This window comes from Chaetodon auriga, chromosome 9 (assembly GCF_051107435.1).
Source record: "Chaetodon auriga isolate fChaAug3 chromosome 9, fChaAug3.hap1, whole genome shotgun sequence".
NCBI classification, from domain to species: Eukaryota; Metazoa; Chordata; class Actinopteri; order Chaetodontiformes; family Chaetodontidae; genus Chaetodon; species Chaetodon auriga.
The window spans coordinates 22,825,103-22,849,134 of record NC_135082.1 but is presented as its reverse complement, the minus strand read 5'-3'; the positions used below and the strand labels follow the sequence as shown (position 1 = coordinate 22,849,134).

At 41.3% G+C, this 24,032-nt stretch overlaps 4 protein-coding genes across 5 annotated transcripts; 3 read left to right on the top strand and 1 right to left on the bottom strand.

Annotated features, from left to right (window-relative positions):
* Nucleotides 1–220: 220 nt before the first annotated feature.
* LOC143325737 (alcohol dehydrogenase class-3-like) lies at nucleotides 221–7,032 on the bottom strand. 2 transcript variants are annotated; one of them, XM_076739030.1, is made up of 10 exons: nucleotides 6,910–7,032; nucleotides 6,517–6,618; nucleotides 6,274–6,424; nucleotides 6,099–6,186; nucleotides 5,512–5,731; nucleotides 3,920–4,180; nucleotides 3,574–3,706; nucleotides 2,419–2,557; nucleotides 2,069–2,173; nucleotides 221–840 (listed from the first exon to the last, which is right to left on the bottom strand). In XM_076739030.1, the coding sequence occupies exons 1-9, from the start codon at nucleotides 6,925–6,927 to the stop codon at nucleotides 2,113–2,115; spliced, it is 1,173 nt and encodes a 390-aa protein (XP_076595145.1). In that variant the 5' UTR covers nucleotides 6,928–7,032; the 3' UTR covers nucleotides 221–840; nucleotides 2,069–2,112. The 2 variants fall into 2 exon arrangements, with proteins under 2 accessions (XP_076595145.1, XP_076595144.1); XM_076739029.1 differs by lacking the exon at nucleotides 221–840 and having other exon boundaries at nucleotides 1,907–2,173.
* A 164-nt stretch (nucleotides 7,033–7,196) lies between these two features.
* gar1 (GAR1 homolog, ribonucleoprotein) lies at nucleotides 7,197–9,820 on the top strand. The gene is made up of 7 exons (XM_076739220.1): nucleotides 7,197–7,273; nucleotides 7,551–7,758; nucleotides 8,294–8,448; nucleotides 8,569–8,628; nucleotides 8,729–8,843; nucleotides 9,082–9,222; nucleotides 9,305–9,820. Exons 2-7 carry the CDS (start codon nucleotides 7,566–7,568, stop codon nucleotides 9,313–9,315), a joined length of 675 nt encoding a protein of 224 aa, XP_076595335.1. The 5' UTR covers nucleotides 7,197–7,273; nucleotides 7,551–7,565; the 3' UTR covers nucleotides 9,316–9,820.
* Nucleotides 9,821–10,776: 956 nt separating this feature from the next.
* LOC143325680 (alcohol dehydrogenase class-3) lies at nucleotides 10,777–14,753 on the top strand. Its single transcript, XM_076738936.1, has 9 exons — nucleotides 10,777–10,848; nucleotides 11,381–11,482; nucleotides 11,718–11,859; nucleotides 11,967–12,054; nucleotides 12,335–12,554; nucleotides 13,203–13,463; nucleotides 13,697–13,832; nucleotides 14,345–14,483; nucleotides 14,560–14,753. Exons 1-9 carry the CDS (start codon nucleotides 10,831–10,833, stop codon nucleotides 14,582–14,584), a joined length of 1,131 nt encoding a protein of 376 aa, XP_076595051.1. The 5' UTR covers nucleotides 10,777–10,830; the 3' UTR covers nucleotides 14,585–14,753.
* Nucleotides 14,754–16,657: 1,904 nt separating this feature from the next.
* LOC143325681 (eukaryotic translation initiation factor 4E-1A-like) lies at nucleotides 16,658–23,702 on the top strand. The gene is made up of 7 exons (XM_076738937.1): nucleotides 16,658–16,742; nucleotides 17,984–18,087; nucleotides 18,326–18,421; nucleotides 18,717–18,780; nucleotides 20,501–20,614; nucleotides 21,512–21,648; nucleotides 22,194–23,702. The coding sequence occupies exons 1-7, from the start codon at nucleotides 16,725–16,727 to the stop codon at nucleotides 22,306–22,308; spliced, it is 648 nt and encodes a 215-aa protein (XP_076595052.1). The 5' UTR covers nucleotides 16,658–16,724; the 3' UTR covers nucleotides 22,309–23,702.
* The last annotated feature ends 330 nt before the right edge of the window (nucleotides 23,703–24,032 follow it).

The following is a 24,032-nucleotide window of genomic DNA, read 5'->3' as shown; positions in this document are numbered from 1 at the left end:
AGTTGAGTGTCTAGTCTGGTCAAAAACATTGTGATCTTGGCTGGATGTTGGCCAAAAAAACATGAGAAATGCAGTTTGCAGACTGTACTCTTCAGTAAATAAACCAGCCTTTCTTCATGCTGGCTTTGAATTCTCCCCACACTTGTTTTCACTGAGAGAAACAGGCAGAATGTGAAAGTGAGCATGACTAACATCGGTCAAAGCAACACAAACACAAAAGAAATGTGCTAAATTTTTAATGGACAGTAGTGGAGAACACATACTGAATCAGCTTGTGTGAATGCAGCTCTTCTTGTAGCTCCTGGTGGATGATGCACTGTATGTGTTTGCCACTTGAATCAGTTACAGTGTGTGCAAATGGGTACTGGTGTATCATATTTTATGTTGTCTGTAACAATAAAAACACTGTCGTTAAAACAGGATGTTTTCCACCTATTATTTTTATGTTCTCATCACATTTAATGTGCCATCATCTGTCTGTCACACAGGAAAAAAAGCTTAATAAATAGGAGGAAATCTCTTGATCCCAATCTAAATATTGTGAAAGGCAAGGCAGCATTTTTTCACATTTCTTTTCCCAGACATGTCTTTATTTGTGTGATGGCATTTACCTCATCTGGCATTTCTGTTGTTTGTCAATTATCTTCATGGAGACTCAGGTCTGACTGAGTTGTTGCAGGGAAGTGATGACAGCAGGAGGTTAAAAAAAAAAAAAGATAGAAATAAATATGTAAATATGATTTCCACGTTTGCAAATGTTAGCTGTCTCTACTCAGCTCCATTCCGGCTTCATGCCAAAGTTTCCCATCCAGTAGGTATCTGCAGAAATGTGGCACAGACCTATGTGAAACATGACAAGATGGACAGTTAAGACTTTCAAAAATGCACAATGCTGTGGGGAGATTCATATAGCATGTCCTCCCTGTATCAGTTGCACGATGCTGTGACAGTTCCAGACGCAGTGCAGTTCAAACGCAAAGGGGGAAAAAAGGTAGGAGAGTTATGGTCGTCACTTTGGATAGTTTTCACATATATGAGTCGGACACATGCCCCCGAGAAAGCCTTATAAATCTGTGAGCGTGTCCCACATTCATTGATGAGTGTGCCCAGCCACATAACCACCTGTCAAAACGTGTCTTCCTCTTTCTTTTGATCATCATTCTGCTTCCTATTTCTCCAAAACTCTCTTTACTTTGAGATTCTTTGGGAGGAGGAGGAGGAGGAGGAGGAGGAGGAGGAGGAGGAGGAGAGGGGTGTCTAAGCTGTATAATCTGTGATTGATAGCACACAGACAGAGGAGACCAACATAAGAGGAAGAGCACCAATTAATTTTCCGTTTTAAATAAAGATGGAAAGGGGGGGGGGGGCTGCCAGGGGTATTCATTTGATCTGAATGGAACTTCAATAAAACAAATTCCTTGGACAGCTATTTCAGTTCCTCACCGAGACGCATTCCCCAAACAACCTTTTGTCTTCTGTCCTGACAGCCCGCAACTGTCATTTTAGCCCTCCTCGTCGGCTCCCTTTTAAATCAATATATATTACCGCGGATGAAATTTGGTAAGCCTGACCACATGAAGCAGATATGCCTCCATGACTGATGACAGATTCAGCTATTTGGTTCCTCTGTCTTTTACCCCATCTTCTATACAAGGGTATTTAATTCCAACTATCACTTCACATTGCTATCAGGACCAGAGTCACTGTAGCTGCCAAGTATGACAGATGTAGAGAGAATTTGTCTTGTTGTTACTGCAGATGCTGTATATATCTATGAATTACATTCGGTATCATTTTACACCAGTGCACTGAACATTCTGTGGTGTTTCTCCGTTTTGATCGAGTCTGTGACAGACGAGAAAAAACAACATCAGATTTTAATCTGAATGAAAATACAGAATCCTTTGCAGATAGAAAAGGTCTTTATAAAGTTAGTCGGCATTCGAGGATGCAAACACAGGAGCTTTTACATGACATAAGACTGCCATCTAGTGGCTGAAAAGAGTACTTTCTACAAGCCAAGCAGACAAGAGCATAAACATTTTGAGACCACGCGTTGCAGAATTACCTGTGAAATATCATTACAATGACACTGAACGTCAATGCATCATCCTATAAAGTTGCCTCTTCGGGTTGAGCCTCCTCTTGCCACAGACTGATTACAGTACGGATGCTAAAAAAACGAAGAAAACACGTTAGAATAACTGAAGTCACTGAGTTACCCACAGAGCTAATATAAAGTGTAAAACATATGACTGTAATCATTAACTAATTGATTAGCTGATAAACAGAACTTTGACAAACCAAGGCTAGGTCAGTGCATTTAGGAAAATGTTGTAACCTTTGATCAGGGTTTGTCTTGATAGTTGAGGAGGTTAAAGCTTACTAACCAGCAGCCACCTACAAATCGGGTCTTACCTGTTCCCACTTTTCAAAGTGTCAAAGGCCTCGTTGATGTGACCCAGCGGGAGCTTGTGGGTGATAAACTCATCCAGCTTCAGCTTGTTGTCCATGTACTCATCCACTAGTTTAGGCACATCCTGCACACTCTTCCAACCTTCAGAGGAGGATAACGAATCACAAACTAGCCGACTGGTGTTTTTTTTTTGTGTGTGTTATCTCACCTTTTTCACCCTGAAATGAACTGCCCCCCTTCCTTTTGATGTTAGATACTTTAAATCTTTGATGCTCAGTGCATGTCAGGTTTTAGATTATGATTAATTATTTTCGTGCTGGTGGACCTATTTTCCCTCAGCCTGCATTTTCTGCTTCATTTAGTGATTTCCTGTATTTCATATTTGACAAATGAGATAACAGGTGCAGACTTGTTACTTTCAATCACATGAGAGCATATGGTTACATTGCTCACTGTGCAGTACTTACACCTTATGCTATAAATATTATGACCAAAGCCTCTTTCCTCACTGAAAATGTGTGTGTGGCTGCATTGCATTCTGGTCGAGCTGGCCATAAGCCACTATTAGCTTCCGGCCTCTTCTCAGCAAATTTGTCCATGTTTGCCCATTAAACAGTCAGAAAAAAAGCCTTCACTCTTTGATTGTGGAGGACTTTCATGAAAACTCCAGCTGGAACCATCAACTGATCGGTGCATGGGCAACAACTCAGAAGCCAAATTAATTGTTGCGGTCATTAATCAACCAAAACTGTAAACATTCACTGGTTCTTGTTGTTCTTTAGTTTATATAATTGTAAATTCAATACATTTTGGTTTGGGACTGTTGAACAGACTAAAGAAGAAATTAGAAGACATCACCTCAGACTCTGAAAACTTGTGATAGACATTTTTACTGTCAATATTCACCTCAATAATAAACACACATCGTTACTTGAAGCTGTAATGAAAATATGATTAGCAGCGATGTTTTAGTTTTCAATCAAATCTGCCCACAATATTTTCCAGTGAATCCTTACTTGAACAATGATAAATGACTTTTAAGTGACTCACAATACTGTATCATTCACTTATTATGCCAGTTACAACAAACTGTTACTGAAGCTTCATGGAAGGCCAATTTTTGCATGAACCATTAGTCATAATAGACTTAAGCTCACCCCCAAAATAAGTTCCCTTCAAGGTGCGTCCCATCAGGATCTTCTCAACCTTGACGCTCATCGCTTCTGTCTCCGTCCAGCCAGCAATGACGCACATGCCCCAGGCATCTGCTGTAGACTCAAGCGCAGCAGTCTTGGACAACACAAAGCACCGGTTGTCTTAATTGACACTCCTTTTCAAATATAAATGTAAATAATGATAAAGATTACAATTTCACAGTTAGAAGTTGTGTAATTGTGCCGTATTTTGTTTTCGCTGAACTTCTTTGTAGTGATGCTGTATAGACTACTAGAGGATTCCTATGTTTCACACACATGAAATACTCAAAGGGACTGAGACACCCACCATGACAGCTGGACTTCCAACACACTCCAGAGCGAAGTCCACTCCTCCATCTGTCATCTCCACCAGAACTTCCTGGATGGGCTTGGTGTGATCTCTGGGGTTGACGCATTCTGTGGCTCCAAACACTTTGGCTTTCTCAAACTTGTGAGGGTTGACGTCAACCCCGATGATCCTTCTCGCCCCAGCAGCCCGGCAGCCCATGACGGCGGCCAGTCCGACAGCTCCGAGCCCAAACACGGCACACAAGGAATCTCTTTCAACCTGAATGCACACAATTTGAGTGTCAGTCACGCAAAAGAGACATCTGATGAGATTACATGTTGCTACTTGTCACTTTGATTGTGAAGGTGACTCGACTCCATAGAGTACATAGGCTACAATATAGTATAGAACTGAGTATTTATAGTTTATTGTTTAGAGAAAATAGATCCAAGGCTAAACTGACGGACGGGCCAGACTGAGAAAAAGGTGCAGTTGAAAATCCATCTGTTACTTCAGCACAACCATGGATTTATCAATACACACCACAGTTAGACTACTGATATTTCAGAGTCATGGTCTGGGCCATAGAGTCTAACTTGCACAAACCTCAGTCAGATAAGGAATCAATGAGTCAGGCAGACTAATTATCATATTCAACTAAACAAGGCCCCTGTCCCTCTGCTACTAGGGAGTGAAGTGGGGGGAGGGGTGGCAGGTTAAAAAGGGGGATGCATTTTGGTCATTTAGCGAACAAGGTGAACGACATCCCCCCTCATCTCGCCGACTGCTTGTATTAGCCAGTTTTATTCTTATGTAAGCTTGATTTTAATTAATGAGGTTTTCAAGCCTTACTGGCTTTTATTCATTATTTGTCAAGGATTTTGCAAGCCTGATTTGAAAAGCACAGTTTAAATAAAATATCAAAAATCTTAATTTAACTTCACTTTGCACTCACCTTGCTTAAATTTTCCATTAGCTGGAGTTATGCGGTATGCAAGAATGCTTTGCCACTATTTTAATTTTATTCATAGTTTCACTTTGTTTTCAAGAGTTTACTTTAACAACACTACTGAGCAGTGCTCGACGTTCAGAACAATTCGATCATTTCTACTGTATATGTTGTGTATATGTTGGGGATGCTCTACACATCTTTAGCTTTTCTGCAGATCTTTAGTCATTTTAAGTGGCGGGTCACTGGATCCCAGTTTCAATCGTTCCCATCCACTCTAAACATTAGGCCAGCCAGAACACGACATGAGCGAAGTGAGCTCGGTGAAAGTGAGCCAGATTGAATCAATATGCCTAACCATCCTCGCATGGTCAACTTTTAACCTATGTTAGTCTTCACATATGATTGTGTTTTGCTGATGAATCTACTCTAATGCAGTGCTCATATTATAGACTGACATCTAGTGGGCAAAACAAATTACTACAGCTCTGCCATATACTGTTAACATCACCAGACAGTGACTTACAAAAATGTCAAATATACATTACAATAAAGATGTTTTCCTTCAGCTGTAGTTCCATTTCATTATAATAGGACTCAGCTGTTTATAAATGGTTATGTAGGCATTATACCTGCATCTGATTTGAATGATTACTCTTACCTTGCCTGTATTAACAGCAGCACCATAACCAGTGGAGACACCACAGCCGAGGAGACACACTTTATCCAGCGGTGCATCACTTCTTATCTTTGTAAGTGAGGTATCAGGAACCACAGTGTACTGGGAGAAAGAACTGACGCCAAGGAATTGGTATACCTCCTGCCCCTTGCAAGATATCCTGCTTGTGCCATCAGCCAACACACCCGCTTGTGTATTTGCCCTAAAACCACAAAAAAGAAACACTTAGTGAAGGCAAGAGAGTTTTCTTCTTTCCCTTCTCCATTTTTGTTGAGCAACCTCTAAACTAAACTACCTCACTGTATATAAGTAGTTCAAACTAGATTCACTTTGATCAGCTACAACAGAAATGCTGCTTTGTTGCATCAACATTAGCAGTCCAATAATGTGACAGGAGCCATTTTTCTTTTACTTTTATAAAAGAAAAAATGTGTATTTACTTCAGCAGGATTTTGAATCCATTGGAGTATTTTTGCATCAATATACTGGTACGTTTACTTCAGTAAAGGATGTAAATACTTCTTCCACCACTGTGTAATGTGAGTGTAAACACATGGCAGTGAAATCACCAGTTCCTCTTGCAGTGATTTGTCTTAGGACTCAGACATCGTTCACACTCCCCACACTGTGGCAGGAAAAGAGGAATAACTTTATCACCTGCGGAAATAACAAAAAGCAGAGAAAATACTTAAGAAGAGGAATCAAAACCAAATGTCCTCGTATGCCATGAACTGTGCAATTAACCTGCTGAGAATCTGGTGACTTCTGGACCAACGCTCTCCACTACCCCTGCTGCTTCATGGCCAAGCACTAACGGGAACGGTCTAAACTTCATCCCTTTTCCAGTCTCAAACAGGTACTCCCAGTCTGTGTGGCACACACCTGTGGCAACAATCTGTACAAATAGGTAAAGTGCTGATTCACGTGACAGATTTCCAACCAAAATATCCAGTTTTCTTGCATTATAGACAAAGTTAGGATGCTGACCTTGATGCGGACTTCATGGACCTTAGGTGGGGCCACCTCCACATCCTCAATGGACAGAGGCTTCCCAGGCTCCCATGCAACAGCTGCTTTGCATTTGATCACCTGTGGGAGAAAATACACATTCATTGTTAGGTTGTGTGTGACTGTGTTTTTTTTTTGTTTTTTTTTTTAAGCCTGTCTCAAATAAGAGGACACTTAAGAGGGAAAGGCTGTGGCCACTATTTATGGAATAATAGCCTAAACCCCCTTTATACAATGTAACGACATGGGGCTAAAGTGGGTGTTGAACCTGACCATCAAAATAGACAGATTCAAACAAAATGACCTCAGTTTCTACTACTAACACAGTAAATATACCGTAGATGAAGGGTTTTTTTTTTTTTTTTAACTTACCTGACCTGTTGTTGGCATTGTTTACAGGTGTTAAGTGATTATATTCCCTGCAGTTGAATAAAATAGTTATATTATCGATAAATTTACACATGCGTACATCAGTAAGTCACACACAGATAACTTTGTGCCACATTACGTCAACAATTGAGTCTATAAATTCATACGGACCGAGACTGTTCTCTGCTGTCTGTGGAGTTTACTTACCAACGACTGTTTCACGCATCCGCGGTAGAGACCCGTATTTACGACACTTGCCGACACTGCTTGGTACCTTTACGGCAGTCTTTGGCCACACGTGTTGTCATCGCATGGAAGTCCTGACAAGACCGTCAGAGTAAATAGCTGCTGCTAGCCGAGCGAATTTGTGAGTAATTTGTTGTAACTGTCTGTATAAAGTCTTGCAGACTTTTCAGCGTTTTCATTTTGAAGCCAGTGCGTAATTTATCGATTTTCGGATGAAAAACGGGTGTATTTTTGTAGCTGGAATGACTGAACTGAGCTAGCATGCTAACTAAAACTTTTGTAGCGCAGCCGAATCCACTGTGTTAGATCATTGAGTGCAATGTCTTCACGCCACAGTGTTAAGTGTTTTTATGTTGTTGCTCTGACTTATTTCCTCTCCTTTGTCGTGTTTCTCACAGAGGATTTGAAGAAAAATGTCTTTTAGAGGAGGAGGTGGACGGGGTGGCGGTGGAAGAGGTGGAGGTGGATTTAACCGAGGTGGAGGAGGCAGAGGAGGATTTGGAGGAGGCAGAGGAGGTGGAGGATTTGGTCGAGGTGGTGGCAGAGGTGGTGGCAGAGGTGGTTTTAATAGGCAACAAGACTACGGACCTCCAGAATATGTCGTCGGTAAGATCGTAAATTCACAAACTCGTAATGCTGAAAAGATGTTGCAGAAGCTAATATTAGTAGCAGTGAGCTGTTTGACTGAGGTTAAATCTTGAGTAATGAAGTGACAATACTTTCCTAAGTTGCTTTTGTTATTGGGCCCAGTTCCAGAATCCACCCTGAGCCATCACAGTTTAAATGGTGTCACATCACCCGTATGAGAGTGACACCTTGTTCACGTCACAGGAAAAGTACAATTAATAGCAGTTTCTAACATTCAAGTTGTAATCATGACTAGGAAACCCACATTTTTGTGATGCTGTGATATATCAAACTTTGGTCTAAACAGTCATCTCAAAATATTGTTTTTGCTGACTTTTTTTAATGCTTAAAAAAAATAAATCCACTGGCCTCACCGTTGTAATGTCGTAACGCCATGAAATGTTTGTTATTTCCTTGAGCAAAGAGTTGCAGACTTATGGAACTGGGCCTTTGCAATGATGGCTCAGACATCTTTACGCAGCTAACTGTCGTTCATTGTGTTTCTTCTTTGCAGCACTGGGAGAGTTCATGCATCCATGTGAAGATGACATTGTGTGTAAGTGTACAACAGAAGAAAACAAAGTTCCCTACTTCAACGCCCCAGTGTACTTGGAAAACAAGGAACAGATTGGGAAGGTGGATGAGATATTCGGCCAGCTCCGGGACTTTGTATCCTTTCTGTTCTCCACATTTCAGTCTCTGGAGCTCTGAAATAATCTGTGGTGAAATATTGTGAAATAACACTGTTACTGCTCAAAATCATGTGAATTCCTTAACCTTTCCATGCAGTATTTTTCAGTCAAACTCTCTGAAAATATGAAGGCATCTTCATTTAAGAAACTGCAGAAGGTATAAAGGACATTACATTTTAAAGTAGTTAATTTTCATCCTGAAAATTATTTCAGTGCCTCTGTGTACTACACTATATGAAATTTGCAATGTCTCTTAGTTTTATATAGATCCAATGAAGCTACTCCCGCTGCAGAGATTCCTCCCCAGGCCGCCAGGTGAGAAGGGTCCACCAAGAGGGGGTCGAGGTGGAGGAAGAGGTGGTGGTCGTGGAGGTGAGGCCTCTGAATTTTCTCTCATTTTGAAAAATCTTGTCTCCCGTTGTTGATGAATATGTAACTCATGATACAATCTGAGTTTTTCCCCCCATTTGGGAAATTCTAAAACAATCTGTCAGTCTTAGCTGCTGTGGCTTTAAAGTGGAAATAAAAGCTTGGTGGTTCCTGTCTGACTGCTTAGAGCACAGCTTATAAGAGTGGTTTGATTAATTCACGTTTGCTGTTTTTGTTTCAGGCGGTTTTCGGGGTGGTAGGGGTGGATTCGGAGGCGGCCGTGGTGGAGGATTCGGAGGCGGCAGGGGTGGAGGATTCGGAGGTGGACGCGGTGGAGGAGGCTTCAGAGGAAGAGGAGGTGGTGGCGGACGTGGATTCAGAGGTTGGTCCTTTTTTCAGTGTTTTACAAAATGAGCTGTCTTTTCTGGAGTGACCGTACTAATATCTTTGTTGTTTGCTTATAGGTGGGAAGTGATCTGACAGTGATGGTCTGGTGCGACTGTCCCATTCCAGTCTTCTGCTACACAAGCGAAAAGGCTGCGTTCTATACCAGGGGCTGGCCTGTTGGAGAATATGGACATTTCCTCTATTTCTAGAACTTGAATGGATTTTCTCTTTGTTTTATTTTTGTACCTCTTTTGAAGGTGTGATGGATCTTCATAATTTTTATTTAAAAGGTTCATATGTATGCATCTGTGTAACATAGAGAGGACCTTTTTCGCCTGTTAGGGAGGACTATTGGGTCCCTTTGTGAACAGGCATGTCATTGTCCTGTACTGATTGTGTTAAAATGTTTGGTCAGGTCAGATGTTTGATTTTATGAGATACACACACAAACCTCATGTGTTCCTCAGAAGATGTGGGAAATCAGACTTTATATGCTGTTAGTTGAAAACATTTTCATACCCATAATTTGTAAAATCTTAAGCAGAATATTGTCACATTTTTGGCCTTGATTAAAAGGTTTCTTTGTAACTGTCTTTGTTTTAAATTGTCACGTTTTAGCAATATAATTCCTAACGCCATCCTAAAGTGTATACAGCAAGTTAGGGTTCAGAAAATGTGTTTTTCTTATTGTTACTTCACATTGAGGTTTGATCTTTACTGTGCAGGATGATGTATGAAGATTTCACATTCATCTGCTGGAGGGGTAAAGTTTCACCTTAAATCTGAGGTTTAGGACACTGATGTACAAACGTTATTTGTGACCTCACAATGTTTGGAGGCAGATGTGGTCTAACAAGCAAAAATTTGATGTGCAAACTTGAAACCTGCACTGGACACACATATGCTGATGGACTTTTCAGTGACGCACGAGACATCTTGTGTCCTGTAGTTATACTATTGCGACAGAAAAATCTTCGTATAGTCATATATTCTGGAAATATCATCGAGGAAGTGTATAGATATAATTTTTCAACTAGGTTATTTAACTTTGTCAAAACCAACTATACAATATTCATTGATTGTGATGAGTGCATTGAAACCTAAACAAAATGTGCAGCGATAGTTAATGGATGGACTACAAATCAGAACCTCACTGTCCTACATTAAGTATATTCAGAAATACAGACTATAGAAATTATACGCCAAATAATTTGGGTGTTGCTTGAGTCCCACTGTGTTCAAAGCTCTCAAACGCACCTCGTGTCTTCATCAGTGGATGGATTTGGCTCAGTTGTTGTGAAACTACAATATTCAAGGTGAGGAAAGTCCTTTTGCTTTCATGTTTTGATATTTATATCATAGACTGTATAGCCACTTTTTAAAAGGAGAGATATTTAAAACGTTTTTTTAAGCTCTTGCTCTCTCTGGCCTGGGGTCTCACTTCAAACTGATCGAATGAAAATGTTTTGGTTTTGTTTTTTTTTTTGTTTTTTTTTTTTCCTTCGCCGGCATCACGTCACGCGTGTCCTCGTTTCTGATTGGTCGGGAAGTTAACCTCTTTACGGCTGCGCACCGCTAACGCTCTCGCGCTGAAGAAACGGACATGGAGACAGCTGGGAAAGTAGGTACATTTCTCACAACAATGCGCAAGAAAGACTTAAAACGCATTCATTCGTCAAATAGCTTCCGTAAGTTTTGCATAAATTTCACTTGTAGCGTAAACAAAGCGAGTGTTTCTCAACCAACGTGTCCGCATTCACGTGCTGAATGAAGTACGAAGAATTACTGTTCACTTGTCAGAGATCTTTGGTCAGCAGGTCATTACTGGTATTTACAAGTTGTCCCGAGAGCGGTCTTAAGTTCTGAGAGAGTTAAGAAAGCGACCAAAAATGGCGACAACTAGTTTTGGTAGATCAGTGACGTCTCAGTCATTTAGCATCAGAAAGCTGAAGCAACTGAAAAGGGCGTATTGGTTTAATGGTTTTAAATCAGAGCAACGGTGAAATACTGGCTTTGAATTAACTCCGATAAAGTTCAAAGTGCAGCTACACTGCAGCCAGCTCGACCTGCCTCAGACACGAAAGCACAACACAAGCTACGACTGCAGGCACTCAGTGACAGCTAATTGTAGAAGCATTGTGCTTTGCCTTCAGGTGATCAAGTGCAAGGCAGCTGTGGCCTGGGAACCGGGGAAGCCTCTGTCCATTGAGGAGGTAGAAGTGGCCCCACCTAAGGCCCATGAAGTTCGCCTCAAGGTAAATCAAACCATTGCACCATGTTCCAAAAAAAAAAAAAAAAAAAAAGCCTGGCATGAAAGCAACTGATAAAGAGGCCGGCTCAGTGAGGAGGAGGCTCTTTTAGATGGTGTTAAAAGATTAGCTTAACTTAAACTGCCTCAGAAATGCATGTTAATGCATGTTAAAATCTGGCCGCTTTATGTCCCGCTCTTGCATCAAGCAGTTGATCTTGAAATGACGTTGTGCCTCTCAGATCTTTGCTACAGGAGTGTGTCATACAGATGCCTACACTCTGAGCGGCAGTGACCCCGAGGGGCTTTTCCCCGTCATCTTGGGCCACGAGGGTGCTGGAACAGTGGAGAGCGTTGGTGAGGGCGTCACCAAGTTCAAGCCAGGTATGAGGCAGCCAGGCAACATGGTTAAGTTAAAACTTGTGTATGAATGCTGTTGTGAATACATATTTTGTGTGACTACTGATTATGTACGTTTCTTCTTCACCCAGGTGATACTGTCGTCCCGTTGTACGTGCCACAGTGCGGTGAATGCAAATTCTGCAAAAATCCCAAGACTAACCTTTGCCAGAAAATTAGGTAATACTGTCCAACTAGTTTCTACCAACCTCCATGAAAACTGGCTTTTTTTTTTTTTTTTTTAACGATAAAAATGAAATAAAAAAAAAATGATTTCTTTGTGACCTCAGTCGCTGAACTCACAGCCTGAAGCTCTGCACCCCAGGGCAACCAAATCAAAGCTCCGTCATCATCAGTTTGAGCTCCCGCCTGCTCTGCACTGAAGTGCACGGCAATTCAGTTTCATCATACATATATACATGAAAAGAAATCATCTTTTCCTTGTGCTTCCACCCTGCAGAGTAACCCAGGGCCAGGGCCTGCTCCCTGACAAGACCTCACGCTTCACTTGCAAAGGAAAGCAAGTGTTTCACTTCATGGGGACCAGCACCTTCTCGGAGTACACTGTGGTGGCCGACATCTCTCTGGCCAAGGTGAACAAGGATGCTCCGCTGGACAAAGTATGCCTTCTCGGATGTGGCATTTCCACAGGTTACGGAGCTGCTCTTAATACCGCCAAGGTGGGTTTCACAGGCCGTTTGCCATGCTGCAGCATAAGACTGCCTACACGCAAAAAAGAAGCGTTTGTACACAAGTTTATTTCTAAAGTGAGATAAACACCGAAGGACATTTGTGACTCATTTTACTGTTTAAAGCTCGTTATGCAGAACAAGTTTGTTGCCCAAAGGACAACGTTGTCATTGTTCGCAGGTTTCACTCTGAAGTGGGACACCCTTATTAATCATGCAGATTTGATGTGAAAATGAATTGTTGCCAAGGGCGTTTGTTTCCAAGTTGTTGTTGTTTTTTGTTTTTTCAGAATTTCATAGGGACATTATTTTGACCCCAAAAAAAGTCTGTTTTTGACAATTCGTGTGAAAATTAAAAAACATTCATTGGCCTCTTTACAAAGAGCTTGACATGGGACTCCATTGTTCGGTGTGTTCCCAAGTTTTTGTCACCTTTTTTTAATCCCTGGTACTTGCATACATTAATAAGAGAGAAATTGCAAGATCAAATGCAAACAGATTCAGCTCCAATATTTGTATAACTGAATGTGGCTAAGCTACATCTGCCAGAACAGCTTGAAAGTTCAGACATAGATTCGCTTTGTGTAGAATTCTAATTTAATATTATTCTGACATTGCTTTTCTTCCTCACACATGCAGGTTGAGCCTGGCTCCACCTGTGCCATATTTGGCCTTGGAGCTGTTGGCTTGGCTGTTATTATGGGATGCAAGGTTGCAGGGGCAACCAGGATCATTGGCGTGGACATCAACCCTGCAAAGTTTGAGAAAGCCAAGGAGTTTGGAGCCACCGAGTTTGTGAACCCCAAGGACCACAGCAAGCCCATCCAGGAGGTTCTGGTGGAGATGACCGACGGGGGTGTGGACTATTCTTTTGAGTGCATTGGAAATGTGCAAATCATGGTGAGACGTACTCTGTGATCACATTGTATAATGAGGACATCATACAGAAATAGCAGTAAGAAACATATCAAACATTGTGGTAAATGAATTGTGTTCATTTGGTGTACATAGTAAACCCAGTGTAAATACATAGTGTTCAGTGCTCTCAACAGGTAGCACAAGCAGCATACAAAACAGTTTTCAGAAGTTGGCAACTCACAGAAACCAGGAAAATTAGCATGTTATTATTTCAGAGAGCTGCTCTGGAGGCATGCCACAAAGGATGGGGTGAAAGTGTCATCATCGGTGTAGCCGGAGCTGGACAGGAGATCTCGACCAGACCATTCCAGCTGGTGACAGGACGAGTGTGGAGGGGCACAGCCTTTGGAGGTGACTGACCGTGTTAGAAAATTGCTTGTCACAAAGGGCATAATGTGGTCTGGCTGCAGCTCCAACTTCCTGCGAGTTCAAAACCTTTTGCATATTTCAAATTTAATTATGGGTAATTATGCTTTGTTACAATCCACTTTATTAGCCAAAAGTTTGCGACTTAAGAGTGATGAGTTTAAACTGGAGCACAACTTTTCTTTGAAGAATTTGGACTCTAAGGTAGCAAATTGCTTTCTAATTAAAATGTACGTATTGGTATTTTATTAGCCTTGAGGTGGTTTGTGGAAGGCATAAGCAGTTAATTTCAGCATGTAAAATACAGTAGTTTTTTTTATCACTTCTCATCTTTTTAGCTCTACCAATTAAAGCCTGAGCAGCTATTTAGCTGTTTGGTTGGCGAATAAATGCCTTTTTTCAAGGCCTTTTGGTGAAACAGCAGTGCTGTTCAAACAGTTATGCTCTGGCTAAATGAGAATTCCAGTTGTTAAACTAGTTTTGATATTCACCCCCAGGGTGGAAGAGTGTGGAGAGCGTTCCTAAACTGGTGGAAGACTACATGAATAAGAAGATGAAGGTGGATGAGTTCGTGACCCACACCCTGCCCTTTGACAAGATCAATGAGGGATTCGACCTCATGCATGCTGGAGAGAGGTGAGAGGAATAGATTATTTATACAGTCGGCTCAGAAAAACATGTTTGTAACCTAATTTTTCTTTTCTCATTGCAGCATCCGCACAGTGCTGACCTTCTGAAGTGCCTAAAACGCAGCCGTCGTTCGCATCCGGCCTTGAAACAATCTCCTTCCATAGTTGCAGCACATAATGTTTTTCTCTGCACTTGTTCACTTGTTTTCACAACATAACGTTCACTATTAGAAAATCAGTTTTATTAACAAGTGTCATTAAATTTTTTGAAAAGTCAGTAAGAGTCAACAGTGAGTCTCTTTCAGTCCTTTTTGTTCACTCTGCCAAGACCTCATAACTGCTGTTAATCATATTAACAGTTAAGCTTGGTTTAGGCTTCGGCGTCGCGGCGACGCCGTACCTACGGCGTACACCCTACGCCGTCACTGAGCATTCGTAGTTCTGCGTCGAGGGAACGCGTTGCTCCGCAATTCACCGCCAAGCCGCTAGGGGGGTGCGGCTGTGTCTTTGTATGGTTTCAGGGGGCTATTGCTGCCGCGAAGAGGAGTTGTAGAGGTGGTCATACTTGCGTACCTCCTCGATAATTCTTTCTTCGGCTTGGTTCAGTTTTTCTTGTAGCTCTCACCACAGAAACTTTGAAAATGGCGGTGTTGTTGTGCTGCGACCATAGGGCTGCGACTGAACCGAAAATTACGTTCTGAACGGACCAATCACAGTCCTCGACGTTCACGTCACTACGCGTCGACGCGACGCGTAGTCAGGATTTTTTGGAGGTGCGCGTCAGGCTACGGTGTAGGGTCCGCGTAGGGGTCTGCGTCGACGGCGTAGGTACGGCGTCGCCGCGACGCAGAAGCCTAAACCAAGCTTTACAGTATGACATCCACGCTTAAAACTCATATTATTCCTGATTTATACATGATATGCAGATGTGCAAAATTTATACAGTTAAAATATCTTTAATACATTTATTTAGGCAGTAGTAAGTCTCGTTTCAAGAGCCTTTGCCAAGAAAGGCAGCAAAATAACTACATGGTTGCGTACGTAACATAAGTATCACAATTTAAGATGAAAACAAAGAACAATTTGAATCATAAAATATCCAAAAAAAAAAAAAAAGGTCATCAACATCTTTCTCAGCCACTGTAGTTTCTCCTTCATGCATAAAAAGTGAGGGGTGAGGTAAGGGTATTCAGTCTATTCCAGTCTGCAACCTCACCACTAGATGTCACTAAATCCTCCACACTGGACCTTTAATTAAACTACATATTGGACTTAAAGGACTTCTGGCGAGGTCATCACAGCCTGACAGGATCACAAGCTTCATCCTGAGGTTAAAAATGATTGTAATGACACGATCAATTTGCTGTTCATAACTCGATGACAGTTTTATCACCCAGAGGAACACAGTTCATCAGTGCACGTTTCTGCTACGCCTGCACATTGTAAAACAGAGGTGTAATATTTATGGGTACAATATACAAAACCTATAACATCCTCAGAGTGGGTGGCAAACGCACTCAGAGTGAGCCTTGAGTTTGCTGTATGTTTTTGCAATATTGCCCCAAAGTGCAGTGCAGTAATCATCATCGTATATGTAATCCAGGAGAAGCAGTTACGAAAAATATGAATACATTTTGCCACAGGTTGTGTAGTATGTAGTGGACTCCTGGTCTCTTGTCCACTGTGACGACCTTTTAGGCTGATTTTAATTAAGATCTACACACATAAACCTCATCACCATCAGCAAAATTGGTAAAACACTGGGATGATTCAGTTAGACTGCGAAAATCCCACATTTCTCTGGTCGAACAGGATGACCAACGGTTTTCCACTAATACAATTTATGTATGGAAAAGTAGGTACACCGTTTTTATTTACACATGATGCATATTACATACAACATTAGAAGTTTTTCTCACAAGAATATTGGCAATAGTACTTTTAGGAGTAGGATTTTTATGGCCTTTAGTGTTTTTATATTCTGTATATAATATACATGTACATAACGTTTTTCTATTCTGTGTCCGGTACACTTTTTTTTATCTTGACCCTTTTGTGCCACTGTTCTTGCTTTTTATAATACTTGCAGGCTGTAACGACTTAATTTTCCGGTGTGGGATCAATAAAGTCTTTTCTTATCTTATCGATAACTGAATAAAGGTCATTCTGCGCATGCGCGCTGTCGAGTATCCGATGGCCTAATCGGCTATTTTAACACGCCAAAAAAAACTGAACGTGATTTCAAAAGATGGCGACCGCTCTAATGGTGAGTGCGCTGCCCCACACTGGCAGCTAATTAAGTTACCTAGCTTGGGCTTCAGCTCCACAGACGGTGCTTTTATTCACTGTTAAAATATCGATGATAAAAGACAAAGACGGTTTTTGAGACAGGCATCCTCAGTGATTCTGTAAACTCCCTGTTATTACCCTTGGCAGGTAACGGTAGTCGCTAGCCAAACAACATAAAGTAAACAGCGTTGTATATTAACACTGACGTTTATTGCTTTTTTATTGAAGATTGGTGCTAACGTTAATGTTTAAGCTGCTGGCAGAGTGTAGCGTCAGTCAATGCGGGGGCTGGTGTCCGGCTTAGACTCAGAGACTTCAGTCAGTACCCTGATATGAACTCTGTTGTCTGGATGAATGAGAGACGGGGGCGTTGCTAACGTAGCCAACGTTCAGTTGTGTTCCAGAAGGATCTGCTAGCTAGCTAACTAGCACTGGACTAAAGAATGAACTTTTGCTAACTTGCAGATATGTTTAACGATAGACGTTGGGCAGATCACAGCAACGTCTATTTAACGGCGGTGAATTCACGATAAGTACTGACTTTGCGAAGATGTTCTCCTTCCGTTAAGTCCAACAAGTAGTTAGGTTGAGGTTATGTCATACTGCCTGGATAAATGTTATGAGGCTTGGTCTGAGCATGGCTGGTTGTTGGATATGCTCCTGTTAATGTCCTGTTCAGAGCTGCCGCCAACAGTTTTCATTGCTGATTCATCTGTTAGTTTTTTCGTCTATAAAATGTCAAAAAAAAAAAAGTGAAAATCGTTTCGTTGATCAGTGTTTCCCAAAGCCCACGATGACTTCCTCCAGTGTCTTGTTTTGTCCACAACTCAAAGATATTGAGTTTGTCACAGAGGAGTGAAGAAACTAGAAAATATTCACATTGAAGCAGCTGGAGTCAAAGAATTGTGACTCTGAAAATTACTCAGACTTGATTAATCAACCATCAACATACTTATCGATTAATTTAATAGTCAGCAGCTAAGCAGTTAATCATTGCAGCTCTTGTCCTGTTGAATTTCATCATGTCCAAAGCTCTCACTTCAAACGCAGACATAAGAAAGGCTAAAATGAAAATAAATAAGAATACCCCCCAATCTACAGCCCACTCCCACACACTTCACACACACTCAAAGAAGTTAGATGATCACAAGCAGCATTGCGACAACTTGACATTTCTCTGAACGTGTTTTTTGATGCATCTTTTTTTTTGTTTCCTAGGTGTCAACTTCAGCTCCCTCAAATCCTGAAAAGGAAAAATGTGAAACAGCCATTCAAAAGGTTGTGAGTCCTGAAGTGTACATCAAGCATCCATTACAAAACAAGTAAGACCACAGCTTTTCCCCTCAAACACAGTCAAGAGAGTGCGGTTGAGGATTTTAGAGGATGGGGACACTGAAGACTTAATTTATCAGCTAGCGGTCACATGACGTTGCTCTAATCAGTTAAATACTTAAAAGTGGCTCAGATTTAAGCAGGTGTATCACATCCCAATATCAGTGACAAATGACAAATGAGGGAAAGCATGCAGTTGGTCTATAGTAACTCTTATTTGATTTGCAGGTGGGCTCTATGGTTTTTCAAGAATGATAAAAGCAAAACATGGCAAGCCAACCTTCGTCTCATCTCCAAGTTTGACACTGTGGAAGACTTCTGGGCGTAAGTACATTACTGTTATATACATGGCTGCATTAAAAGCTGCAGAATCACATAAAACCAGACCTACAAAATAACATTTGAGTGAGTGCAGAGAACATTCTTGATTTACAGATCTTGAAGACAGTCTTTGTTTCTTAATTTGGTTACTTGTGTTAGGACACAACCACCAAACCAAGCAAAAATTTGTGTCCATGTAAATGAATTCTGTAAACTAAATTCCCTGCTGTGATACTGTGTTTATGTTCTTGCACCATGTTTTTTCTGTTGTACATAAAATATCCTCCATCTTTCCCAGATTATACAATCACATTCAGACATCAAGTAACCTGATGTCTGGCTGTGACTACTCGCTCTTTAAGGTAAGAGTGCTTTTATCACTGTCTTTCAACATCGTGCAGTATATCCGCTTAAAGCTTTAAAGCAGTTAATGGTGTTAGCTTCCACTGTCATAGTTTCAGCTTGTCCGGTGTGGTAGTTCAGTTGAACTTGTTCAGAACCAAAAAGAAGAACTTTCTTTTGGTGCTTTGTAATAGTGATCCATTTCGAGCGCACACAGGAACCAAGAGTATTAAACTTGAAGTCACATGGCCTGATGGGTAATCCATCCATCTGAGTTTTGCTGACTTGTGATCCTCCGTCATCACTGATACTTGTACCCATCGAGTCAGGGAAATCAAAACACAGTTAATCCAGGTACTAGCAGTAAGTCAGGCTGCACTTCAGCGCATTTCACTTCATCGTCTTCACAAAGAGCCAATGAAGAAAGTGTTATGAGCATCAGTCAGCACTGAAACTGGCTCTCATCTGTCACAAATAATGTTTGACAGTAAGAAACAGAGAATGGAAAGGTAGCATCTTATGCTGCAATATGGTGGAGAGAAATTACTGCTGTCATACGTGGGTGGTTGCTCCTTTTATTGCCACATTTACATGCTGACATGGTTACTAAATGCACATCTAAGTAGACAAGAGATGCTTCTCGACAGTTGCAATGATCAGCAGATGAAAAGTTAAGTTCAACTTTTGAATTCAGTGTGGTTGTTTGGCGCACATCAGAGTTGTATTGGACGCCAAACTGATAAATGTACCACATAGTCTTTAAGTGAGTTTGGTGGGAACACGTCCTCAAAGCACAGACACCCCAGTTCACCACATCCAGATGAACAGAGCACAACGCTGTCGGTGGATAACTTTTATCTGGTGCTTCTTGTGGTTTTAGCACGTAATTGACTGCTGGCCCTCCAACAGACTTTTGTCTGTTCCTACATGTAAACTCTGCAGCGCAGATCAAAGAATCCAGTTGACAAACCTTAAAAGCAACAAATCAGAACAGGCAATAACTGGAATTATTTCCTGCTTTCAGACAAACAATGAATGTTATTTTATGTATCTCAAAGGAACCATGAAAGCCGCTCTGTTATGTACTGTTTATATCAGGCGGTCATTTTTTTTTTGTTAAGGTTTGACTCTTATAGATTGCTATTTTCTTCCTTTAGTTTTTCATGATTTGCCTGAATTATAGGTGTACAAATGCTTGTCTGGCTTGAGAATGTGTTAAACCAGACAGAACTTCAAGATGTCAAAGCAGGTCCAGACTGAATCAAGAGCTTGTCTCCTTTATAATATTAATAATAATGCACTTTAACAGCGCCTTTCATGGCACTCAAGGTCACCTTACATCAGAAATGAGCAGCAGTGAAATCCTACAGTAAACAACACACCAGGAGTAAAACATCAGCACAGTTAGTGAGAGAATGTACAATAAACAGCAAAGCACCAGTAATGAATCATCAGTACAGTGAACAGACGAGCAACAGAGCGTAACTCAGCAAACTTAGAAAACAACACTGACTCAAGTCAAACTGTTTTCTCGACTTCATCAATATGTGTAGTTAAATTACTTTTCACTTGAAGTCTTGTAAGTTATGCTTTTTAAAGGAACAACAATGAAACTTCAGAAATAAACAGTTTTTGGTACTGTCTAATTAGTGGTGACGCCTTGTGTACCGCTCCTCTGCTCGTTGTGGATAAATTGGGATATTTCTCGTGTTGTAAGCTTTGACCTTTATTTGGATACAGGATGGGATTGAGCCCATGTGGGAGGACGAACGGAATCGACGAGGCGGACGCTGGCTCATCACTCTGTCCAAGCAGCAGCGTAAATCAGACCTGGATCAGTTCTGGTTGGAGACGGTATGTTTGGTCCTGTCGAGTGTTTTTTACTTTAACGAGGCCGTTATTAGTTTCATCTGTGGGCTTCTCTCAGGAAAGACATTTTTGCTACGTTTATACGGAGGCGATGAAAACAGAAGACGCAAAAGTGGCGTGTCGTCTTCAATTTTTTATCCGCATTTAGACGATCGTTCTCAGCAGGGATTGTTTTTTTATACGAAGACACAAAAGTGGGCGAATTCGATTGGATATGCATGCCAGGTCGCTAGGTGGTACTGTGATAGAGCGGCAGTATGTCTGCGAGCATTCGCAAAGTTGTCCATAGTATAGTATAGTGTCCTATAGTATCCGTATACATTCTATACAATTGTTGAAATGACTCTTGTATGTTGACTACAGCTGCTAGCACAGCTTGAACATCGGTGGGATCCACGTAGTCAGACATATTATATATACCGGCTTGGCGCGTTGAGTATGACGTAAGGTGTAGTTGCTATGCGACGTGACGTGACGCGACGCAGTTTTGCGCTTCTTGCCGTTTAGACAGAGACGCAACCCGAGTCGTCTTCAAAACTCTGCACTCTGGAAGGCGTCTTCAGATTTTTGCGGTTTCAGACCTCGACGGCGCTGTCGTCGTGTAAACGAAAGGCACTTCCGATAAAATATTTTGTCGTTTTCATTCGCAATCGTCTTCGTATAAACGGGGTCTTAGTCACATCACAGCAGGAAAAAGCAATGTTTTCAGCTGCTTTGGTTGCACACTGGCTCACATTGTTAATGTTATTAGTAACACCTGTGCTTTTCCCCCTGCGAACTTAAAATGTGTGCTTTGACAAAGGCCCTTCAGCTTCTGACTGCCGTGAACAGGAGCTGCTCCCCACTAACGAGGAATTTGGAAATGATGTGTTTCTCCTGCAGCTCTTGTGTCTCGTGGGTGAAGCGTTTGACTACAGCGACGACGTGTGCGGAGCCGTCATTAACATCCGAGCCAAAGGGGATAAAATAGCAATATGGACCACGGACTACGAGAACAAAGAGGCCATCACACACATAGGGTGACCTGAAGATGATGATTGATGATGAAGCTTAATATGTCAAAAAGATTATCAACAGGGCATTAAATCATAGGAAAAAGAGACTATTTTTCGTCTGGGGAAAAAAAAAAGTCCAAATGTGTTAACTTAATCATAAATATGTGTATATATATTCCTTTGTGTACATGTAAGTTCTTTTTTAACTTAAGCATTTTAACCCCAATAGCTGAAATGAGCTACTTGATGTTTTCTCATTAGGACAGTGGTAGATATCCATGTAGCTTCACAGCTGGGCAGCAGAACCTCAGTATTGTGTTTCAGCTTTTCAAAGCTGTGTAGAAAAATCCCTCCGGGGCAAAATCTGGCAAACATACTGCATCAGTGGACCGCCTCACAAAAAGTAGTCTGCTACAGCAGCAGAACACAGATAACATTGGCAGGGATTATTTAATATCCAGACCAGTGTCTGTCTGCCTTTCATGTGTCATTTATTGCCACATTTGGAGGTTTAGGATGTTTTTTTCCTGTTCGGTAATGTGCAATATGTGTTTGTTCTTCTTTTTTAGGCGTGTGTATAAAGAGAGGTTACGCGTGCCGCCAAAAGTGATCATCGGATACCAGTCGCACGCAGACACAGCCACAAAGAGCGGCTCCACAACCAAGAACAAGTTTGTTGCCTGAGGACCGATAACCAGAATCGTCAGCCATGTTTTTTTTTTTTTTTGTTCTGTTGCCAGCGTAGATTTTCTGTGTTTCTTCCATGAATGTAACCGACATGTTTGTCCACTAACAAACTGTTTAAGTGGAGATAAGATTGTTTCCGTTTTGTTGCCACTTGACCAAAGCGTTTGGTTCTGATGAGAGTAAAATGTAGCACCATTGTTTGAGAAGTTCTGACTGTGCTGTTTTTGTGGTGGTGGGCTGAAGATGAGTAAAAGATGTTTTCCATGTCTTTGCTTTGTTTTCAAATGCAGCTGTGTGTTTGTGAAGAATTTATTTCATGTGTCCATCTCGGAGAGTATATGCACTTTTTTTTCGTTTAAGCACTGAACATTAAAGGCAAAAAACAAAGAATATTTTATATTTTGGTATAAGCTGTAGCCCTTTGTTCGACCTGTTCGTCCCACTCAGCTGCAGTAGAAATGTCTGGATTCATTGCACGTTTAGCTGCGCGGTGGAATTTTAAACCGTGCGTCGTGATTTAAGTTGGATCTTCTGAAACCGAAGCGAACCAATGAACACCCTGATGTGAAACCTCTGTGCTCAAGCCGTTTTCAAAGAGGTGCGAGCAGAGTCGGAATGTTTTGACACTTTTGTGCAGTTGTGGTTTTTCAGTTTGACAAATTATTTGAAACTTTATCGCCAACGCTGCAAAAAGGAGGTCTTGGTTTGAACTGTTTAGTTTCTTGTCAAGCAGCTTGTGCAATATGTGAAGCGTTAAAACAGATCTGTGCATAAATCTCCAGGATTTGAGTCTCAGAGCACAGAAAGATGTCAGTGACGAAAGCATTTTGTAGCAGTATGTTTTTAATGAGGATGTTTCCCAAATATAAGTATTGTTTTTTGAGTGCACAAGCCATGTTACAGTGTTCAGTTAAAATGTTCATTTGTTGTGTGTTTTGTTGACCTTTGATTGAGTTTACAAAGTTTAACGTCATTCCAGATTTCACTGTGTTTGTGGTGTGAGTATGTTTGGAGGGACTGACCGGTGCCTTGAATGTTACACGCTGCCCTGCATTTCCAGGCAGTAAATGTCCAAAGGAGTGATGTAAATAAACGTACAGTGAAGTGTGTTCTCTTAAAACAACTTGTTTTAATTATCAGCAGATTGCTTTGACGGTGAAATCATGGTGGCGTTCTGTGTGTTGGTGGTTTAGAGGCAGAAAAGCGCTGCTGTGCACAAAATAAGGACTTAATCTGCTACTTCAATTTAAATGACAGCTCATGAAAGCTCTGTATGTATGCTAATAATTGGCTGTTGAGCTATTTTTTATATCTCACAACATCTCTAAGTATCTGTGCGACTCAGCTCTTAACTGGTGTTGAGTGATTAAAGGTGGGCATCATGTTTTTCAGTAGATGTTTCCTTGAGGCCGTTATCGTCACCGTCACCTCCATCTACCGCCTCTCCTTGTGGTTCTGACGTTGTTTGTTCAGTTTGTATTCAGATTTTTTGTTTGCTTCCCAACTGCTTAAGGCCGATAAAGGGATTTCTGCAGCTGCAGTAATTTACGTCCCACTTGGCCCTCACCTTTATTAGGCTTCACAAGCCGCAGCTGGACTTAAAAGGGCTTTAAGTAATCTATGAAATCCATTGACTGCTACTTGAGAGCAGCAGCAACACGGCCCCTCCTGCTCCTTTGAAATAAGCTTCCCTGTAATTGACACAATCAATCAAGGCACAT